Source organism: Oncorhynchus keta, chromosome 25 (genome assembly GCF_023373465.1).
Source record: "Oncorhynchus keta strain PuntledgeMale-10-30-2019 chromosome 25, Oket_V2, whole genome shotgun sequence".
Lineage (NCBI taxonomy): Eukaryota > Metazoa > Chordata > Actinopteri > Salmoniformes > Salmonidae > Oncorhynchus > Oncorhynchus keta.
In genome coordinates, this window is record NC_068445.1 from 16,390,693 (window position 1) to 16,406,749 (window position 16,057).

The window sequence follows — 16,057 nt, forward strand, 5'->3', positions numbered from 1 at the left end:
ATGTAGTGGGGAAAAGGCCCACACACTGATGTTCCTATACCAACTCTATTGTGACAAGGTACTGTGAGGTTTAAAGTTAACCACCACCTTTGATCGAAACCAATGTTGTGCTTATTTAGTAAGACATATTATGTGGAAGCCTTATGGATTTATTGCTGTTATTTTTCACTAAACAATATGAAAGTGAAGTGCATGTTGATTTAATTAATTCCTTAATTTAAAAATGAAACAAGGTCATTCACTTGTATAGGCCCAGTTAGTCTGCCTAACACCTAACTCGAAGTCCTCCTGACTTCAGTCTGGAAAGGCTATTTTGATGTTCTCGGCACGATGCATCGATAATGAAGAGGATGTGATGTTTTTACTGATTGGCACAAACAGCCCCGAGCCCCCCTTCCAATACAACAGTTGGATTTTCAAATCTAAACAATTTAGTCTCAAACGCCAGGAAAGACACCCGATTAGACTAATTACCCCATTAAACGGTAGAAATCATCATAACAATCACACCATTGTAGTCTAATCGGGTGGGAAAAAAATAATCACAACACATAACACCTACTTCATCCTCAGAACTCCTACGGTTAGCCAATCAAAATGTCTGAAATCCCCAAACCCCTCTATTGCCATGGATTTACGATGAGGTAGTTTTTTTCAGTTTACTTTTAGTAGCAGGTTAGAATTTACGCAGCAGGTTAGGATAATGCATGTAGCAGGTTAGGATACTTAGGTTATGGTTAGGAAAAGGTTAGGGTTAGCTAAAATGCAAACAAATCTACTTTTGACTTCAATTTGACATAAACTGTATCCCAGCTAGCCATGACCGGTATTTGTCCGTTTATAGAGTATACAATAATCAATGGAAACATGAATCGGATGAACCAAGAGGGATCTCTTTCCTACAAAACATTGTTCCGGCATACACATAGACTTTTTAAAAAATCACAAAGAAATGTAAACATTAATTTGGTCACATTTCATGTTGAAGCTTAGAGGACAGACATCCAAATCCTGTACTTTTCTATTTACATAATTCCTCTAAACCTCAACTGCTCCGTAACGTGGTAAAAGGGGTAAATTGACATTGTTTAGGCCTACTTGACAGACAAAACGGTGACATATGTTAGTGTTTAAATACTGGAGAGTCGAGACCAAATCACGGGCGCTGGACAGAGTGGATTTCAGTTGTAACAAAAGGCAGTTTTAATGAGTTAAAATATATCTTGTCCCGCAGTTTTACGTGCACGGATCTAGTTCAAATAACTCCGTAAGAAGTCAGGAGAAAAAGAGACTTAGATATTGGTCACAGCAGATTTTATACATGGAATATGTAGGTGGAGTCTTGTCGTGTTGGTCTTCTGACTGGTCCCGAAAGGGTTGGAGGCGGACCTGCTCTTGCTAGAGCAGGAGCCCCATTTGTGCACATCAGAGTCTTCTTGTTCTGAGCACCCGACCAGTAGAGGGGGGAGTAAGTTGTGTGTGTTCATTCAAGAAGGTATTTGTGTGTCAGGAAATCTGATACAGGAGAGCAGAGGGGGTCAGTTTTATGGCTGGGTGTATGTGTTCTTGCGATGGAAGATCTTTGTTTCCTGGGGTGGTGAGACAACAGAGCTGAGGGGGGGGGGTAGTTTTATTGCTGGCTGTGTGAGCTAGTTCCTGTTTTAACAGGGGTACGTACGTACTTAAGATGACTTGAGTCAGGCGGTTTGGCTTGGCGCTGTATATTATATGAGCTATGTGTATGAATGTTTACATATATATGACACATACATTGCAACAATCTATAACCTTTCACAGATATTAAGATAAATGCTTAATGGTCAATTTTTTAACATTTATTTTTATTTAACCTTTATTTAACTTAGCAAGTCAGTCAACAAATTCCTATTTACAATGACGGCCTAGGAACAGTGGGTTAACTGCCTTGTTCAGGGACAGAAAGACAGATGTTTACCTTGTCAGCTCGGGGATTTGATCTAACAACCTTTTGGTTACTGGCACATTTGACCCAGATTATTGATTTTGTGCATCACTGTTAGAAAATATGGAGAGAAGGCACTGTTACATCTACCCAGTCCATGCTGTCTAGGTTCAATAACATCAGCCAATGAATAATGTGAGACCTCTGCACATGTCCTTGCTATTCTTTGTACTTTTCATGCATCCTGGTCAGCAATGTAAAGCCACCAAAAAGACACATTAACACTAATCTATCACCTACCTTCCTCTTCTGTTGACATGCATTTATAAGGAACTCAAATATTTGTAAAGCATCAATCCTCTCCTGCTCACTCATTCTCACTTGATATGAGAGCACATCATTTTGCCCTCCTGCTTTTTCCTATTCAAAAGGTTGTAATGTGCTCTTCCCACTTATAACCCCACTCCCCTGGAAAAGGTATTCTAAAATGGGAGCATGAAAAGCAGTTGTGGTTGTGTATTTGGTAGGAGGGGGTTTCACAACAATCAATATTATTTCCATCATTTTGTTTTACAACATGTTGTGTTTTACAGTACATTTATGTTCTCCATTTTTTCCTTTCAAAAACTCTACTTGGGAGTATTGTGGTTCATTTCTCATTTTAATGTCAGTTTTTTCAATATGATTACAATGAATCAATCTACATGGCTGAAACTTCTTGCTTCTGGAATATTTTTTTACAAGCAATAAATTCCTGAGGGCCCTGCCCTCCGTACAAAAAAGAAAAGCATATTTCAGTTTGTATTTTGGATTATCAGAAGAAAAAAACATCAATGATAATGTGCATACTTCTTCTGCCTTACAAACAAGGCCGGACTTCACAATTTTTATGAAAGCTATAACAACCTTTGGCATCTCGTGAATTATACTACGTAAATGCCAATTACAAACTAAGGGCATGCATGCAATGGGAGTTACTTTGAGTTGGTACAAACCAAGAAAAGGCACAAAAAAACAATCCCACTCAGAAGGAAAAAAAATACCCCACTCATGTCATCACACCTATCCCCATTGCCCACCAACCTTCCCCCTAAAGATACAATACAAAACCCTAAATCACCAAGCAACTCAATACAGTGGAGGAGTGCTGGTTCTGTATAACCACTTTCCAGGGAGTTCCTGGGATAATTACATAGTGTGATGAAAAGAAAACATGTTTTTTACCATTGCCAAAAAAAGGGTAATTAATCATAATTCTTAACATAGGTCAGTGTTAAACACATATACAAAAAGCATTACTTACGTTACCTTAATAAGGTAGATAATGTCTACCTATGGGTAATGGCTGAGTAGAGCCCATGCTTACATAAAACAGATCACCAAAGGCCATGTCAAAACTTATCAGAGCTGGAGATAGTTTGAGTTTGTCTGTTTGAGTTTGTCTAACCCTATAGTTCGACTTCTCCAATAGTTGAGAGATCAGTGTCAGTGGTACCTTTCCAATGCAATGAAAGCACTGAGATGAAAATATATCTATATTTGGCAATATGCAGTAGTCATTTGTGGCCAGTTATTTCATAATTCCACTAATACATCCAACTCAGTATGGTGGCTGGACCTATACACTGGATCTCACTCTGAGGGTGTGTAGCCACACAGGAGAACTTCAATTCAAAGGTTTCTAGAATCAGCTTGAAAAAAACACAAGATGTGCCAAAAGAGATGAAGAATGTGTAGCATTGACACATTTGAGTTACTGAACAGCAGGCAGGCAGATGTGTATATTTGTATCTACTATATTATATCTACATAAAAAATGACATCTTCATTCAAACTTTGCCCTTCTCCTTACTACTGCAGTACTTCACCATGTATGCAGAGCATTTAGACATGCTTCTCTTTCTGCATCAACCCACCCATCTGTTTAACTATTTGCTAGGTTGTTTTCCTGATAATCAATGGAAACTTGCAGTAGCCACTAGCATTAATATTCACATCCTTTCACCAAGAGACCACCCTCTTTAGAGAAAATTGGTGCTACTAAAATATGACAAATTAGGTACAACTAGAATAGGGTGGAATTACAACAAAACTTCTGCTGAATTAAAGTCTGGGTTAAAAAAAAAATCCAAACCATTGCAAAAAACAAACAAACTGAACAACAATACCACTTGATTCAGAGTCACTGCAACTCTTGAAGAGTGTACTTCAGATATGGAGCTTATTTTTGGTTCAGGTGCAAGTAACTATGCAATTAACTGACTTGGAGTAAGGAGCAGGAAGATTAAACACTCCAAGACACTTGACCTCTCACAGCACAATCTCTGTCTAAGCTAAGGCATCTATATGGAAATCTCAAAGAGATTCTTAAAGGTTCAGGCCCCCTGCCATCCAATACCAGCCACCTCAGTGTTTGTGCAGTATAGGATTTCAATAACTGAATTGAGAATCATTTGTTCCAAAAGTACCACAGTCAGGTTCAGGCAGGGGCTGTGAACTATTATGGGTTGATAGTGGTCATTACTGTCCGATGCTACACTTCGCACTGTGCCCAATCTGTGTCAAAAGGTAAAGGGTCCCAAACGTTGACGAATTGTGAACCTTCCAAAAGCACCCAACATAAAAAAAACTGGGGTGAGTCAGTGTCAGGTAAAGTGGTAAAAACATAGGAAAAAAATCTGAGTAAACAGAATACAGAATGGAAAAGGGAGGAGGAAGCTGCTAGCTAGGTAAACAATGGATGCAGAGTAAAAGAGGGCATTTTAGCACAAATATTTTTTTAGACAGGACAACTTCCAGGCACTGCTTTAGTTTGGGTTTAGAAAGAGCTGGTGGAAGGCGTGGTGAGTCTCTTTCCAAGGTAGACCCTAAGGAGAGAATATGTACAGCATGACAATGATTCAACAGCAGACATAATCTACATTGAACAAAAATATAAACGCAATATGCAACAATTTCAAAGATTTTACTGAGTTACAGTTCATATGAGGAAATCAGTCAATTTAAATAAATTCATCAGACCCTAATCTATGGATTTCACATGACTGGGAATACAGATATGCATCTGTTGGTCACAGAAACCTTTAAAAAAAAAGTAGGGGCGTGGATCAGAAAACCAGTCAGTATCTGGTGTGACCACCATTTGCCTCATGCACCGCAACACATCTCCTTGGCATAGAGTTGATCAGGCTGTTGATTGTGGCCTGTGGAATATTTTCCCACTCCTCTTCAATGGCTGTGTGAAATTGCTGGATATTGACAGGAACTGGAACACGCTGTCATACATGTCAATCCAGAGCATCCCAAACCTGCTCAATGGGTGACATATCTGGTGAGTATACAGGCCATCAAAGAACTGGGACATTTCAGATTCCAGGAATTGTGTACAGATCCTTGCGACATGGGGCCGTACATTATCATGCTGAAACATGAGGTGATGGCGGTGGATGAATGGCACAACAATGTGCGTCAGGGTCCCATTATGGTATCTCTGTGCATTCAAATTGCCATCGATAAAATTGTGTTCATTGTCCATAGCATATGCCTGCCCATACCATAACCCCACCGCACGCACGGGGCACTAAGTTGACATCAACAAACCGCTTGACCGCACAATGCCATGCACGCTGTCTGTCATCTTTCTGGTACAGTTGAAACTGAGATTCATCCTTGAAGAACACACTTCTCAAGCGTGCCAGTAGACATCGAAGGTGAGCATAACGCAGAACTGCAGTCAGGTCATGCACACAGATGAGCTTCCCTGAGACGATTTTTGACAGCTTGTGCAGCAATTCTTCGGTTGTGCAAACCCACAGTTTCATCAGCTGTCCAGGTGGCCTGGTCTCAGATGATCCCGCAGGTAAAGAAGCCGGACGTGGCGTGGTTACATGTGGTCTGTGGTTGCGAGGTCGGTTTGACTTTTTTCTTTTTAATTAAATGTTTTATTTAAAATGTTACATTTATTTACCTAGGCAAGTCAGGTAAGAACAAATCCTTATTTACAATGACGGTCTACACCGTTCAAACACGGATGACGCTGGGCCAATTGTGCGCCGCCCTATGGTGCTACCAATAACGTCCGGTTGTGATACAGCCTGGATTCTGTAGTGACGCTTCAAGTACTGAGATGCAGTGCCTTAGACATTTGCGCCACTCGGGAGCCGCCAGTCAGAGGAGGAAGGCCCAGAGAAAGACAGAGAAGATGATATCCTGATGAACAAAGGTGCAGACTGGGTTGCAGATTGGTCGTACTGCAAAATTCGCAAAAAGAATGTCGGAGGCACAGCTTATGGTAGGGAAATTAACATTCAATTCTCTGGCAACTACTCTGGTGGACATTCCTGCAGACCGTATGCCAATTGCATGCTCCCTCAAAACTTGAGACATCTGTGGCATTGTGTTGTGTGACAAAACTGCACATTTTAGAGTGGCCTTTTATTGTCCCCAGCACAAGGTGCACCTGTGTAATGGTCATGCTATTTAATCAGCTTCTTGAAATGCCACACCTGTCAGGTGGATGGATTATCTTGGCAAAGAAGAAATGCTCACTAACAGGGATGTAAACAAATTTGTGAACAACATTTTTGAGAAATAAGAAATAATCATATTTTTTGTGCGTATGGAACATTTCTGGGATCTTTTATTTCAGCTCATGAAACATGGGACCAACACTTTACATGTAGCGTTTATACTTTTCTTCAGTGTACAAATACTCACACATCCAATTGATTTTCTAGTTGTGTAAGATGGTACAGTCACTCACCCGATACCAAGGGCAAGGATGTGAGACAGGACTAAGGAGGGGATGAAGACTTTGAGGAAGTCAGCAGAGAAGACACCCCCTTTCTTCATGGCTCCACTCTTTCTCATGCTGAGGGATACTGAGTGTCTGGGGTGTTGGAAGTGGAACTCCCTAAAAAAAAGAACCAAAGAAATATCACTGAACATGTTTGCAATTTTGAATTACATTGGCTTCCTACAGAAAATGATAATTTCTATTATATCCTTTAACATTCTACATGGACTGATATGGAATTGGATACGTTTAGTCTATTTTGCTATGATTTAGACTAGAGGTCGACCGATTAATCGGAATGGCCGATTAATTAGGGCTGATTTCAAGTTTTCATAACAATCGGAAATCTGTATTTTTGGGCGACGATTTTGCAGATTTTTTATGATTTATTTTTTACAGTTACACATTTATTTAATCTTTATTTAACTAGGCAAGTCAGTTAAGAACACATTCTTATTTTCAATGACGGCCTAGGAACGAGGCAGAACGACAGATTTTTACCTTGTCAGCTCGGGGGATCCAATCTTGCAACCATACATATTTTATTTTTTAATATATTTTTTCCCCTTTTTCTCCCCAATTTTGTGGTATCCAATTGTTGTAGTAGCTACTATCTTGTCTCATCGCTACAAGTCCTGTACGGGCTCGGGAGAGACGAAGGTTGAAAGTCATGCGTCCTCCGATACACAACCCAGCCAGCCGTACTGCTTCTTAACACAGCGCGCATCCAACCCGGAAGCCAGCCGCACCAATGTGTCGGAGGCTACACCGTGCACCTGGCAACCTTGGTTAGCCACTTCTCTTGCGTTCATTGCACGCAGAGTCAGGGTATATGCAACAGTTTGGGCCGCCTGGCTCTTTGCAAACTTATTTGCCAGAATTCTACATAATTATGACATAACATTGAAGGTTGTGCAATGTAACATTAATATTTAGACTCATGGATGCCATCCGTTAGATAAAATACAGAGCGGAATAAACGTTTTGTTTTCGAGGTGATAGTTTCCGGATTTGACCTAAGGCTTGTATTTCCATGTGTTTATTATAGTTAAGTCTATGATTTGATATTTGATAGAGCAGTCTGACTGAGGGGTGGTAGGCAGCAGCAGGCTCGTAATAGTCAAAGGTATATGGTTTAGAGAGAAATAGTCGACGCGTTATAATTCCTGTAAAACTTGTGCCTGAACTTGAAAGGTGTTCCTTCGTTATTTTACCGTTCATGTCTTCCATACAGAATGTCTTGATCTACTTCAAATAAGGTCTGTGTTTCGTGCTTAAACCGCCTCGGCGTTTTGAGACCCGTGTAAATCTCACTAGGATAAGGTAACGTTTGTCAAAATCTTTTTATAAATCCACTCTACAAAAATAATGATCTTCGCTTATATTTAGCCAATATTGATCAGAGTTACCTTGTCCTAAGGATATCTACACAGTTATAAAATTGGCAAGGTGGTGTAAGCCTACACGACACACAGATGTTATTTTAAGTGAATCTAAAAATATCCTATGGAATAAATTAATGAAGGAACCGGTTTTCAGATTTTGCTAGAAGGTGTCATGGGAATTATGACTCACACTTTGGTAGTCAATTCTTACCATGTCCATTATTAAAATAGGATATTCCTGCATGTAGAAATGACAGTTTTTGTTTTCAACATTCATCACAGATAACTTAAACTCTATTTTTATTCAAACAGTTGAGAGTATTTGTCTCCTAAGCAGAATCTTCAGTATAATTGTCACTTCAGAGCTGTGTGTGTGTTTTACAGATGGCAGAGAAAAGCAGAGCACCAGTGTGGGACTATTACATGGAATTGGCACCAGGGAAAGCAAAGTGTCTTATTTGTGATAAAGATGTAAGCATGGGGTCAGCAACGGCTAAAACAAAAAATACCACCAACCTGGGGAATCACCTTAACACCCATCCAAAAGCCCATATGTATTATATATATATATATATTAAAAATCGACCGATTAATCCGTATCGGCTTTTTTTGTCCTCCAATAATCGGTATCGGCGTTGAAAAATCATAATCAGTCGACCTCTAATTTAGACTACTAGTTTATTTATGTTAGATTGCGTGCAGTGTCTCCTTACTTGGGGGGAATGTTTTCGGGCCGACTGGACCAATCTGCAACCCAGTCTGCACCTTTGTTCATCAGGATATCATCTTCTCTGTCTTTCTCTGGGCCTTCCTCCTCTGACTGTAGATGTGGAGAAAGAGAGAGCACACAGGTGAGTGAGCAGAGAGGTCCTGTAGGCCTATACTGTAACAGTGATGTCAGGGGCATGGATGGAGGAACACACATGAGAGCAGACTGGGTTTTTTATACCTGGCTCCCTCTCCTACTGGACATCTCCAAGTCAAAGGTAACCTGGCTGTCATCCTGATCTGGACTGGAAGGTCTATGAGGACTGAGGCACAACACAGGAAGCAAATAAATACACTAATTATACAAACACCCAAACATGGAGAAAAGAGCTCAGGGAGGGGGCTCACCAAAAACATGACACTCCCTTCCTACCTGTCACAGGAGGAGCTGCTTTGGCTGGACTCATGCTGGGCATCCAGCAGGATCTTATTCATGTCTGCATTGTGGATAGAGGAGGATGAGGGCACATGCCCCAGCCCCCCTGTCAGACTCTCCTCCACCTCCTCTGGCACCACTTCCAGAGCCTGAGGGGCCTGACTCTCTCCCTCATTCCCGTTCTCCGTGTTGGGGTTTGGCAGCAGAGCCTGGTTCCTGTTGTTTCCATTCATCTCCAGCTCTACCCACGACCCTGAAAGCACAAGCATAAAATGGGGATCAGAGTAAGTGTGGGTATCAGTACAAATGTTGATAATAGTGACATAAGTCCATGGTAAAGACGCAGTGACAAGTTCTCAAAGTCAATGCACCAAAACATTGACATTTTGAAAAGATAACTTGTAGCACTGTTGTTTTATAATGTGGCTATTGTAATTCAAATTAGCAAGCTGGAGAAAGAAGGCAGTGATACTTCAGAGAAGGCCAAATAGCTCCTGTAAGTGCTTGCAATTAAAGTTACGCGGTCAACAAAGACAGAAATCATCATGACACAAAAATACTTACTCAGCCTGAATGGTGATCTAGGCTATAGATCCTGAATCAGCAGACATTTGCATTTCAGGTTGGTCTACAGCAGAGAGCCCCTGGCAGAGCAATGCATCCCCTCTATGTGTTTAGGACCCTTTATCTCAGATGCATGAGACCTGTGCTTTGTCTGGCACTCAGCCACTCACAGTATGTGTCAAGCAAAGTCACTGTATGGAACATACAGCAGTGTTTGTTAACAAGGAGAGCCATGGTGGATGGCTGCCTTATGCTCTTGAGGATTAGACCTAACTCCACATTTTATTTGATTTATTTCACCTTTATTTAACCAGGAAGGCTAGTTGAGAACAAGTTCTCATTTACAACTGCGACCTGGCCAAGATAAAGCAAAGCAGCGCGACACAAACAACAACACAGAGTTCCACATGGAAAAAACAAACATACAGTCAATAATACAAAAGAAAACGTTTATATAAAGTGTGTGCAAATGAGGTAGGCCATAGAGATCAAATAATTACAATATAGCAATTAAACACTGGAGTGATAGATGTGCAGAAGATGAATGTGCAAGTAGAGATACCGGGTTGCGAAGGAAAATAAATAAATAACAGTACGGGGATGAGGTAGTTGGATAGGCTTTTAACAGATGGGCTATGTACAGGTGCAGTGATCTGTAAGCTGCTCTGACAGCTGGTGCTTAAAGTTAGCGAGGGAGATATGAGTCTCGAGCTTCAGTGATTTATTGCAGTTCGTTCCAGTCATTGGCAGCAGAGAACTGGAAGGAAAGGCGACCAAAGGAGGAATTGGCTTTGGAGGTGACTAGTGAAATATACCTCCTGGAGTGCGTGCTATGGGTGGGTGCTGCTATGGTGACCAGTGAGCTGAGATAAGGTGGGGCTTGACCTAGCAAAGACTTATAGATGACCTGGAGCCAGTGGGTTTGGCAACGAATATGAAGCGAGGGCCAGCCAACGAGATCATACAGGTCGCAGTGGTGGGTAGTATATGGGGCTTTGGTGACAAAACAGATGGCACTGTGATAGACTACATCCAATTTGTTGAGTAGAGTGTTGGAGGCTATTTTGTAAATGACATCGCCAAAGTCAAGCTTCGGTAGGATAGTCAGTTTACGAGGGTATGTTTGGCTGCGTGATTGAAGGATGCTTTGTTGCAAAATAGGAAGCCGATTCTAGATTTAATTTTGGATTGGAGATGCTTAATGTGAGTCTGGAAGGAGTTTACAGTCGAACCATACACCTAGGTATTTGTAGGTGTCCACATATTCTAAATCAGAACCGTCCAGATTAGTGACTCTGGACGAGCGTGCAGGTACAGGCAGCGATCGATTGAATAGCATGCATTTAGTTTTACTTGCATTTAAGAACAGTTGGAGGCCATGGAAGGAGAGTTGTATGGCATTGAAGCTCATCTGAAGGGTTGTTAACACAGTGTCCAAAGAAGGGCCAGAAGTATACAGAATGGTGTCGTCTGCATAGAGGTGGATCAAATAATCACCAGCAGCAAGAGCGACATCATTGATGTATACAGAGAAGAGAGTCGGCCCGAGGATTGAACTTTGTGGCACCCCCATAGAGATTGCCAGAGGTCCGGACAACAGGCCCTCCGATATGACACGCTGAACTCTATCAGAGAAGTAGTTGGTGAACCAGGCAAGGCAGTCATTTGAGAAACCAAGGCTATTGAGTCTGCCGATAAGAATGTGATGATTGACAGAGTCGAAAGCCTTGGCCAGGTCGATGAATACAGCTGCACAGTCTTGTCTCATATCGATGGCAGTTATGATATCGTTTAGGACCTTGAGCGTGGCTGAGGTGCACCCACGACCAGCTCGGAAATCAGATTGCAATGCGGAGAAGGTACGGTGGGATTCGAAATGGTCGGTGATCTGTTTGTTAACTTGGCTTTTGAAGACCATAGAAAGGTAGGGGAGGATGGATATAGGTCTGCAACAGTTTGGGTCTAGAGTGTCTTCTCCTTTGAAGAGAGTGATGACGGTGGCAGCTTTCCAATCTTTGGGGATCTCAGATGATACGAAAGAGAGGTTGGACAGGCTAGTAATAGGGGTTGCAACAATTTCAGCTGATAATTTTAGAAAGAGAGGGTCCAGATTCTCTAGCCTGGTTGATTTTGTAGGGGTCCAGATTTTGCAGCTCTTTCAGAACATCAGCTATCTGTATTTGGGTGAAGGAGAAATGGGGGAGGCTTGGGCAAGTTGCTGTGGGGGGGTACAGGGCTGTTGACCAGGGTAGTGGTAGCCATGTGGAAAGCATGGCCAGCCGTAGAGAAATGCTTATTGAAATTCTCAATTATAACCGATTTATGGGTGGTGACAGTGTTTCCTAGCCTCAGTGCAATGGGCAGCTGGGAGGAGGTGCTCTTATTCTTCATGGACTTTACAGTGTCCCAGAACATCTTGGAGTTTGTGCTACAGGATGCAAATTTCTGTTTGAAAAAGCTAGCCTTTGTTTTCCTAACTTCCCTGAAGTTATGCACATGCACAAAAGCAGAATCATTTAAAAAAAAAAACTAAAAATGGATGTGGATGCAAGGTTTTTAGATGTCAAAGACACCGGTAGTGGTTCTCTTTACAAAAAGGCTGCATGTGCATATTAATCAATCAATCAATCAATCAAATTTTATTTATATAGCCCTTCGTACATCAGCTGATATCTCAAAGTGCTGTACAGAAACCCAGCCTAAAACCCCAAACAGCAAGCAATGCAGGTGTAGAAGCACGGTGGCTAGGAAAAACTCCCTAGAAAGGCCAAAACCTAGGAAGAAACCTAGAGAGGAACCAGGCTATGTGGGGTGGCCAGTCCTCTTCTGGCTGTGCCGGGTGGAGATTATAACAGAACATGGCCAAGATGTTCAAATGTTCATAAATGACCAGCATGGTCGAATAATAACAAGGCAGAACAGTTGAAACTGGAGCAGCAGTTTACTGAAACAAGTGACGCCATGAATAAAAACAAACATACTTCAGGAGAGTTCAGTTTAAAACTTGGCCCTGGACGAAGTCTAGCCTGCTTTAAGCTGCAACTTTGGAACAAAGCATGCTCTTGGTCTTTGCTCAAGTGATAAACAAGCTCCCATGCCTATTAAAGAGCAATTCCACCACTTTTCAATCTCATATTCATTATTTCCAGGACCATACCAGTGTTTACAAATGTGAAAACGTTGCGTTTCTATGATCTGTGGTTAAAAATGGGGCGGCAGCATAGCCTAGTGGTTAGAGCGTTGGACTAGTAACCGTAAGGTTGCGAGTTCAAACCCCCGAGCTGACAAGGTACAAATCTGTCGTTCTGCCCCTGGACAGGCAGTTAACCCACTGTTAACTGACTTGCCTGGTTAAATAAAGGTAAAATAAAAAAATAAATAAAATAAAAAAAAGATAAGGTCCTAAAAAAATCTCTGTGACATCTCAAGGCAGGATTAAGTAGGAAGTAGGAAAAGCAGTGATTTTCAAAACCTGCAACGAGTTTCTAGCCAGATTGAGTGTGTTTTCTTAGTCCCGACATAACCATGAATCTCAGTGTTTGAAAAGCAACCTCTTTACATTTTAAAAAAACCTGTTGATGTTAAGACTTCATATTTGTTTCTACAAAATGTAGAAATGCTGTTCCCGGTCCAAAATGACCGCCCCATTATAGCTGATTATAAATCGATAATAATACATATATTATCACCTAATGTTGTGTTTTTATCCACTTAAGTTATTTTGAACATTACACGTGTTTAACTTCTATTTGCTATTTATGGCCTGTAGGCCTCATTAACCTGAGCTCACACAACTTGTTTGAGTAAAAAAAAAATGTTTGGATTATTTTGACTATAACAAATACTCATATTAAACATATTGTGCTATTCATAGCAGACTACTTTGTGCCAAAGTTTAACAAGGACTCCTCACCAGTGTCTTGATTAAAGATATGATCAAGATCCTCACATACAGTATATTGTTTGGTCATTGTGCTGCCACAGAATGAATTGTGAGCAAGGCCTCAAAAAAGCTTTATATACAAGAGCTGCAAGAAAAAAATTCTATATATTATTAAAACAATGTTGTGATTGTTTGTGAGAATGCGAACAGGTGTTTCCCCCCTTGGGGGAAAGATCCTATTTCCTGTGGGGGTTGCCATGGAGGCCAAGAAGGGGAGTGAGGTGTGTGTGTGTGCTCAAACACACATGCATGTGGGGGTCTGGGAGAGGAAGTGTGTCCATCTGATGAATAGGCATGTGCCTGAACTCAATTTCATACACTAATTGTAGTTTCACCCATTCATTTCTAATGATCAGTCATTTTTGACAGGGAACACCAAAATATATTTTGTGTGTTCAGATGCCCTGTGTGGACGAAGTCATGGAACCATAAAACAATCAGATTAAATTAACTACATTTTTCAGTGAAAACTTGTAAATCGGTACAATTCGACCAGAACACAGGAGGGTTAAGCTAAAATATTCCTTATTTCCTCTTTGAGGGACATCAATTGTAATTGGGGGTCCTAAATTCCACTGTACCAGTGACATTATGTTGTTCCATTTCCAATATAGGCCCTTACATAATGTGCATATTCTATCAAACATAGACATATCATACAAAATGTGTTTATTTAATAAAGGATGTATATCCATGAACAACTTAAATGTTACTTGTCACATGAGAAGAATACAACAGGTGTATACTTTACTGTGAAATGCTTGATTACCAGATCTTCAAAACGATGCAGTTAAAAAAACGATGCAGTTAAATTATAATAAAAATAAAAATAGTAACACAAGAGGAATACAATGCACAAGAATGAGGCTATATATAAGGAGTGCCAGTAGCAGATCAATGTGCAGGAGTAAGGTCCATTATCTGTCGTAGTATGCCTATTATATCATTCATAATTTACCATTATCAGTTTGTCTATAAATAACACACTATCCAGCCGATAGCCTGCATTTCATGATAGTGGTACTGCCTCTCACAGCAGCCTGCCCTAATGGAATTCAGACTGCTCCCAGACAGGCAGGAAAGAGGGAGGGAGGAGAGTTACGCAATCTCTGGAAGCTACGCTAAAGCATCAAATCAAAGCTCCTCCCCACACCCCTGTCTGTTAACCAGTTTAGCCTGAGCAACATTCAACTCACTAAACCTCTTCTAGGAAATTCCCAGTGCACTAGAAACCGACTGAATCGCCATAACGTGTAAAGGGACAGAGCCCCCGTGACAGAAAGTACTATACAAGGACACCGATCATTAAAACATACACCATCTTAACCGTGTGCTTTTTCCTCCAAAGTGGACTTCTTGGGCAGTTGAGACTGCATCTGATGGTCATATGAATATTGAGTCTGTTCAGCAGACAGTAATTGTCATTGGGGGTTGAAGTAGGTTGTACGCCTATTGCGTTAAGTAATTCAATACATTTGAAATCGTTTATTTTTTCTTACGGATTAGATTGAATAGGCTATCTTTAGTATACATTTTATGAGAAAGCCTAAGGATATGGGATGACACTCAGTATCACTGAGTATTATGGGCATTGATGGGCCTATAGTTGTTCAAATAATGTTTTACTCTAGAATGAATTAGACTATTTAATATAGAATCTACATTGTCTAGTAGTCAGTGGTGTTGCACTGCATTCTTTCCACAGTAGACAAGCAGTTCCAAAAAATTCCGTTCGCCTTGTGGATGAAAACAATCGACAATGCAGAGTGCAACAGACAATATAAACCAACAATCCTTATGAATAACTGGAAATTGAGTTAAGTAAATATATTACACAATTAAAATTGAAGAATTGTCTCTAATTCGACAAAATTGGTTTGTTTTTCTCATTTTATTTGGATTTTGACATAGGTTAACCCTGCCCCCAGGCAAACCAGCGTTTACTTATCCATGATTGGTTGAAATCCTGTCACTAAAACATTTAAAGTCAATCCATTGGAGCAGCAAAGTTGACTTATGGTCAATATTGCTGTAACCTTCTGTTTATAAACACAACCACGAAAAGCAAGCCCATTCGTTGCAAATGTATTTAAAACTCTTGAGATTGTTCAAAAAGGTTTACAATTATACTTACCGTTGAGGCCTGGCTCCCCGTTATTGTTTTGCAGAGCAGCAGCAGTGGTGGTGGACATGTTGCCTACCTTAGTTAGTGATCGTCAACATGACGCAAGCAACGGCACGCGCAGGCGCATAATTATTTAATGGCCCCGAGGGAGACTTATCACAAATATTTCACCAACTAATT

General features: G+C 40.8%; 1 protein-coding gene across 1 annotated transcript; it reads right to left on the minus strand.

Moving 5' to 3' along the window:
- Positions 1 to 2,563: 2,563 nt before the first annotated feature.
- LOC118358299 (BCL2/adenovirus E1B 19 kDa protein-interacting protein 3-like) lies at positions 2,564 to 16,031 on the minus strand. Its single transcript, XM_035735945.2, has 6 exons — positions 15,887 to 16,031; positions 9,243 to 9,498; positions 9,051 to 9,132; positions 8,815 to 8,921; positions 6,684 to 6,833; positions 2,564 to 4,788 (listed from the first exon to the last, which is right to left on the minus strand). Exons 1-6 carry the CDS (start codon positions 15,942 to 15,944, stop codon positions 4,740 to 4,742), a joined length of 702 nt encoding a protein of 233 aa, XP_035591838.1. The 5' UTR covers positions 15,945 to 16,031; the 3' UTR covers positions 2,564 to 4,739.
- Positions 16,032 to 16,057: the final 26 nt, after the last annotated feature.

Excerpts from the sequence above, each read along its gene's own strand:
- LOC118358299 (XM_035735945.2), bottom strand. The coding sequence starts at position 15,944 with ATGTCCACCACCACTGCTGCTGCTCTGCAAAACAATAACGGGGAGCCA. Across the intron at positions 6,834-8,814 it reads CCCGAAAACATTCCCCCCAA|GGAGTTCCACTTCCAACACC; the intron begins GTAAGGAGACAC and ends TCTTTTTTTTAG. Across the intron at positions 4,789-6,683 it reads ATCCTTGCCCTTGGTATCGG|GGTCTACCTTGGAAAGAGAC; the intron begins GTGAGTGACTGT and ends TTCTCTCCTTAG.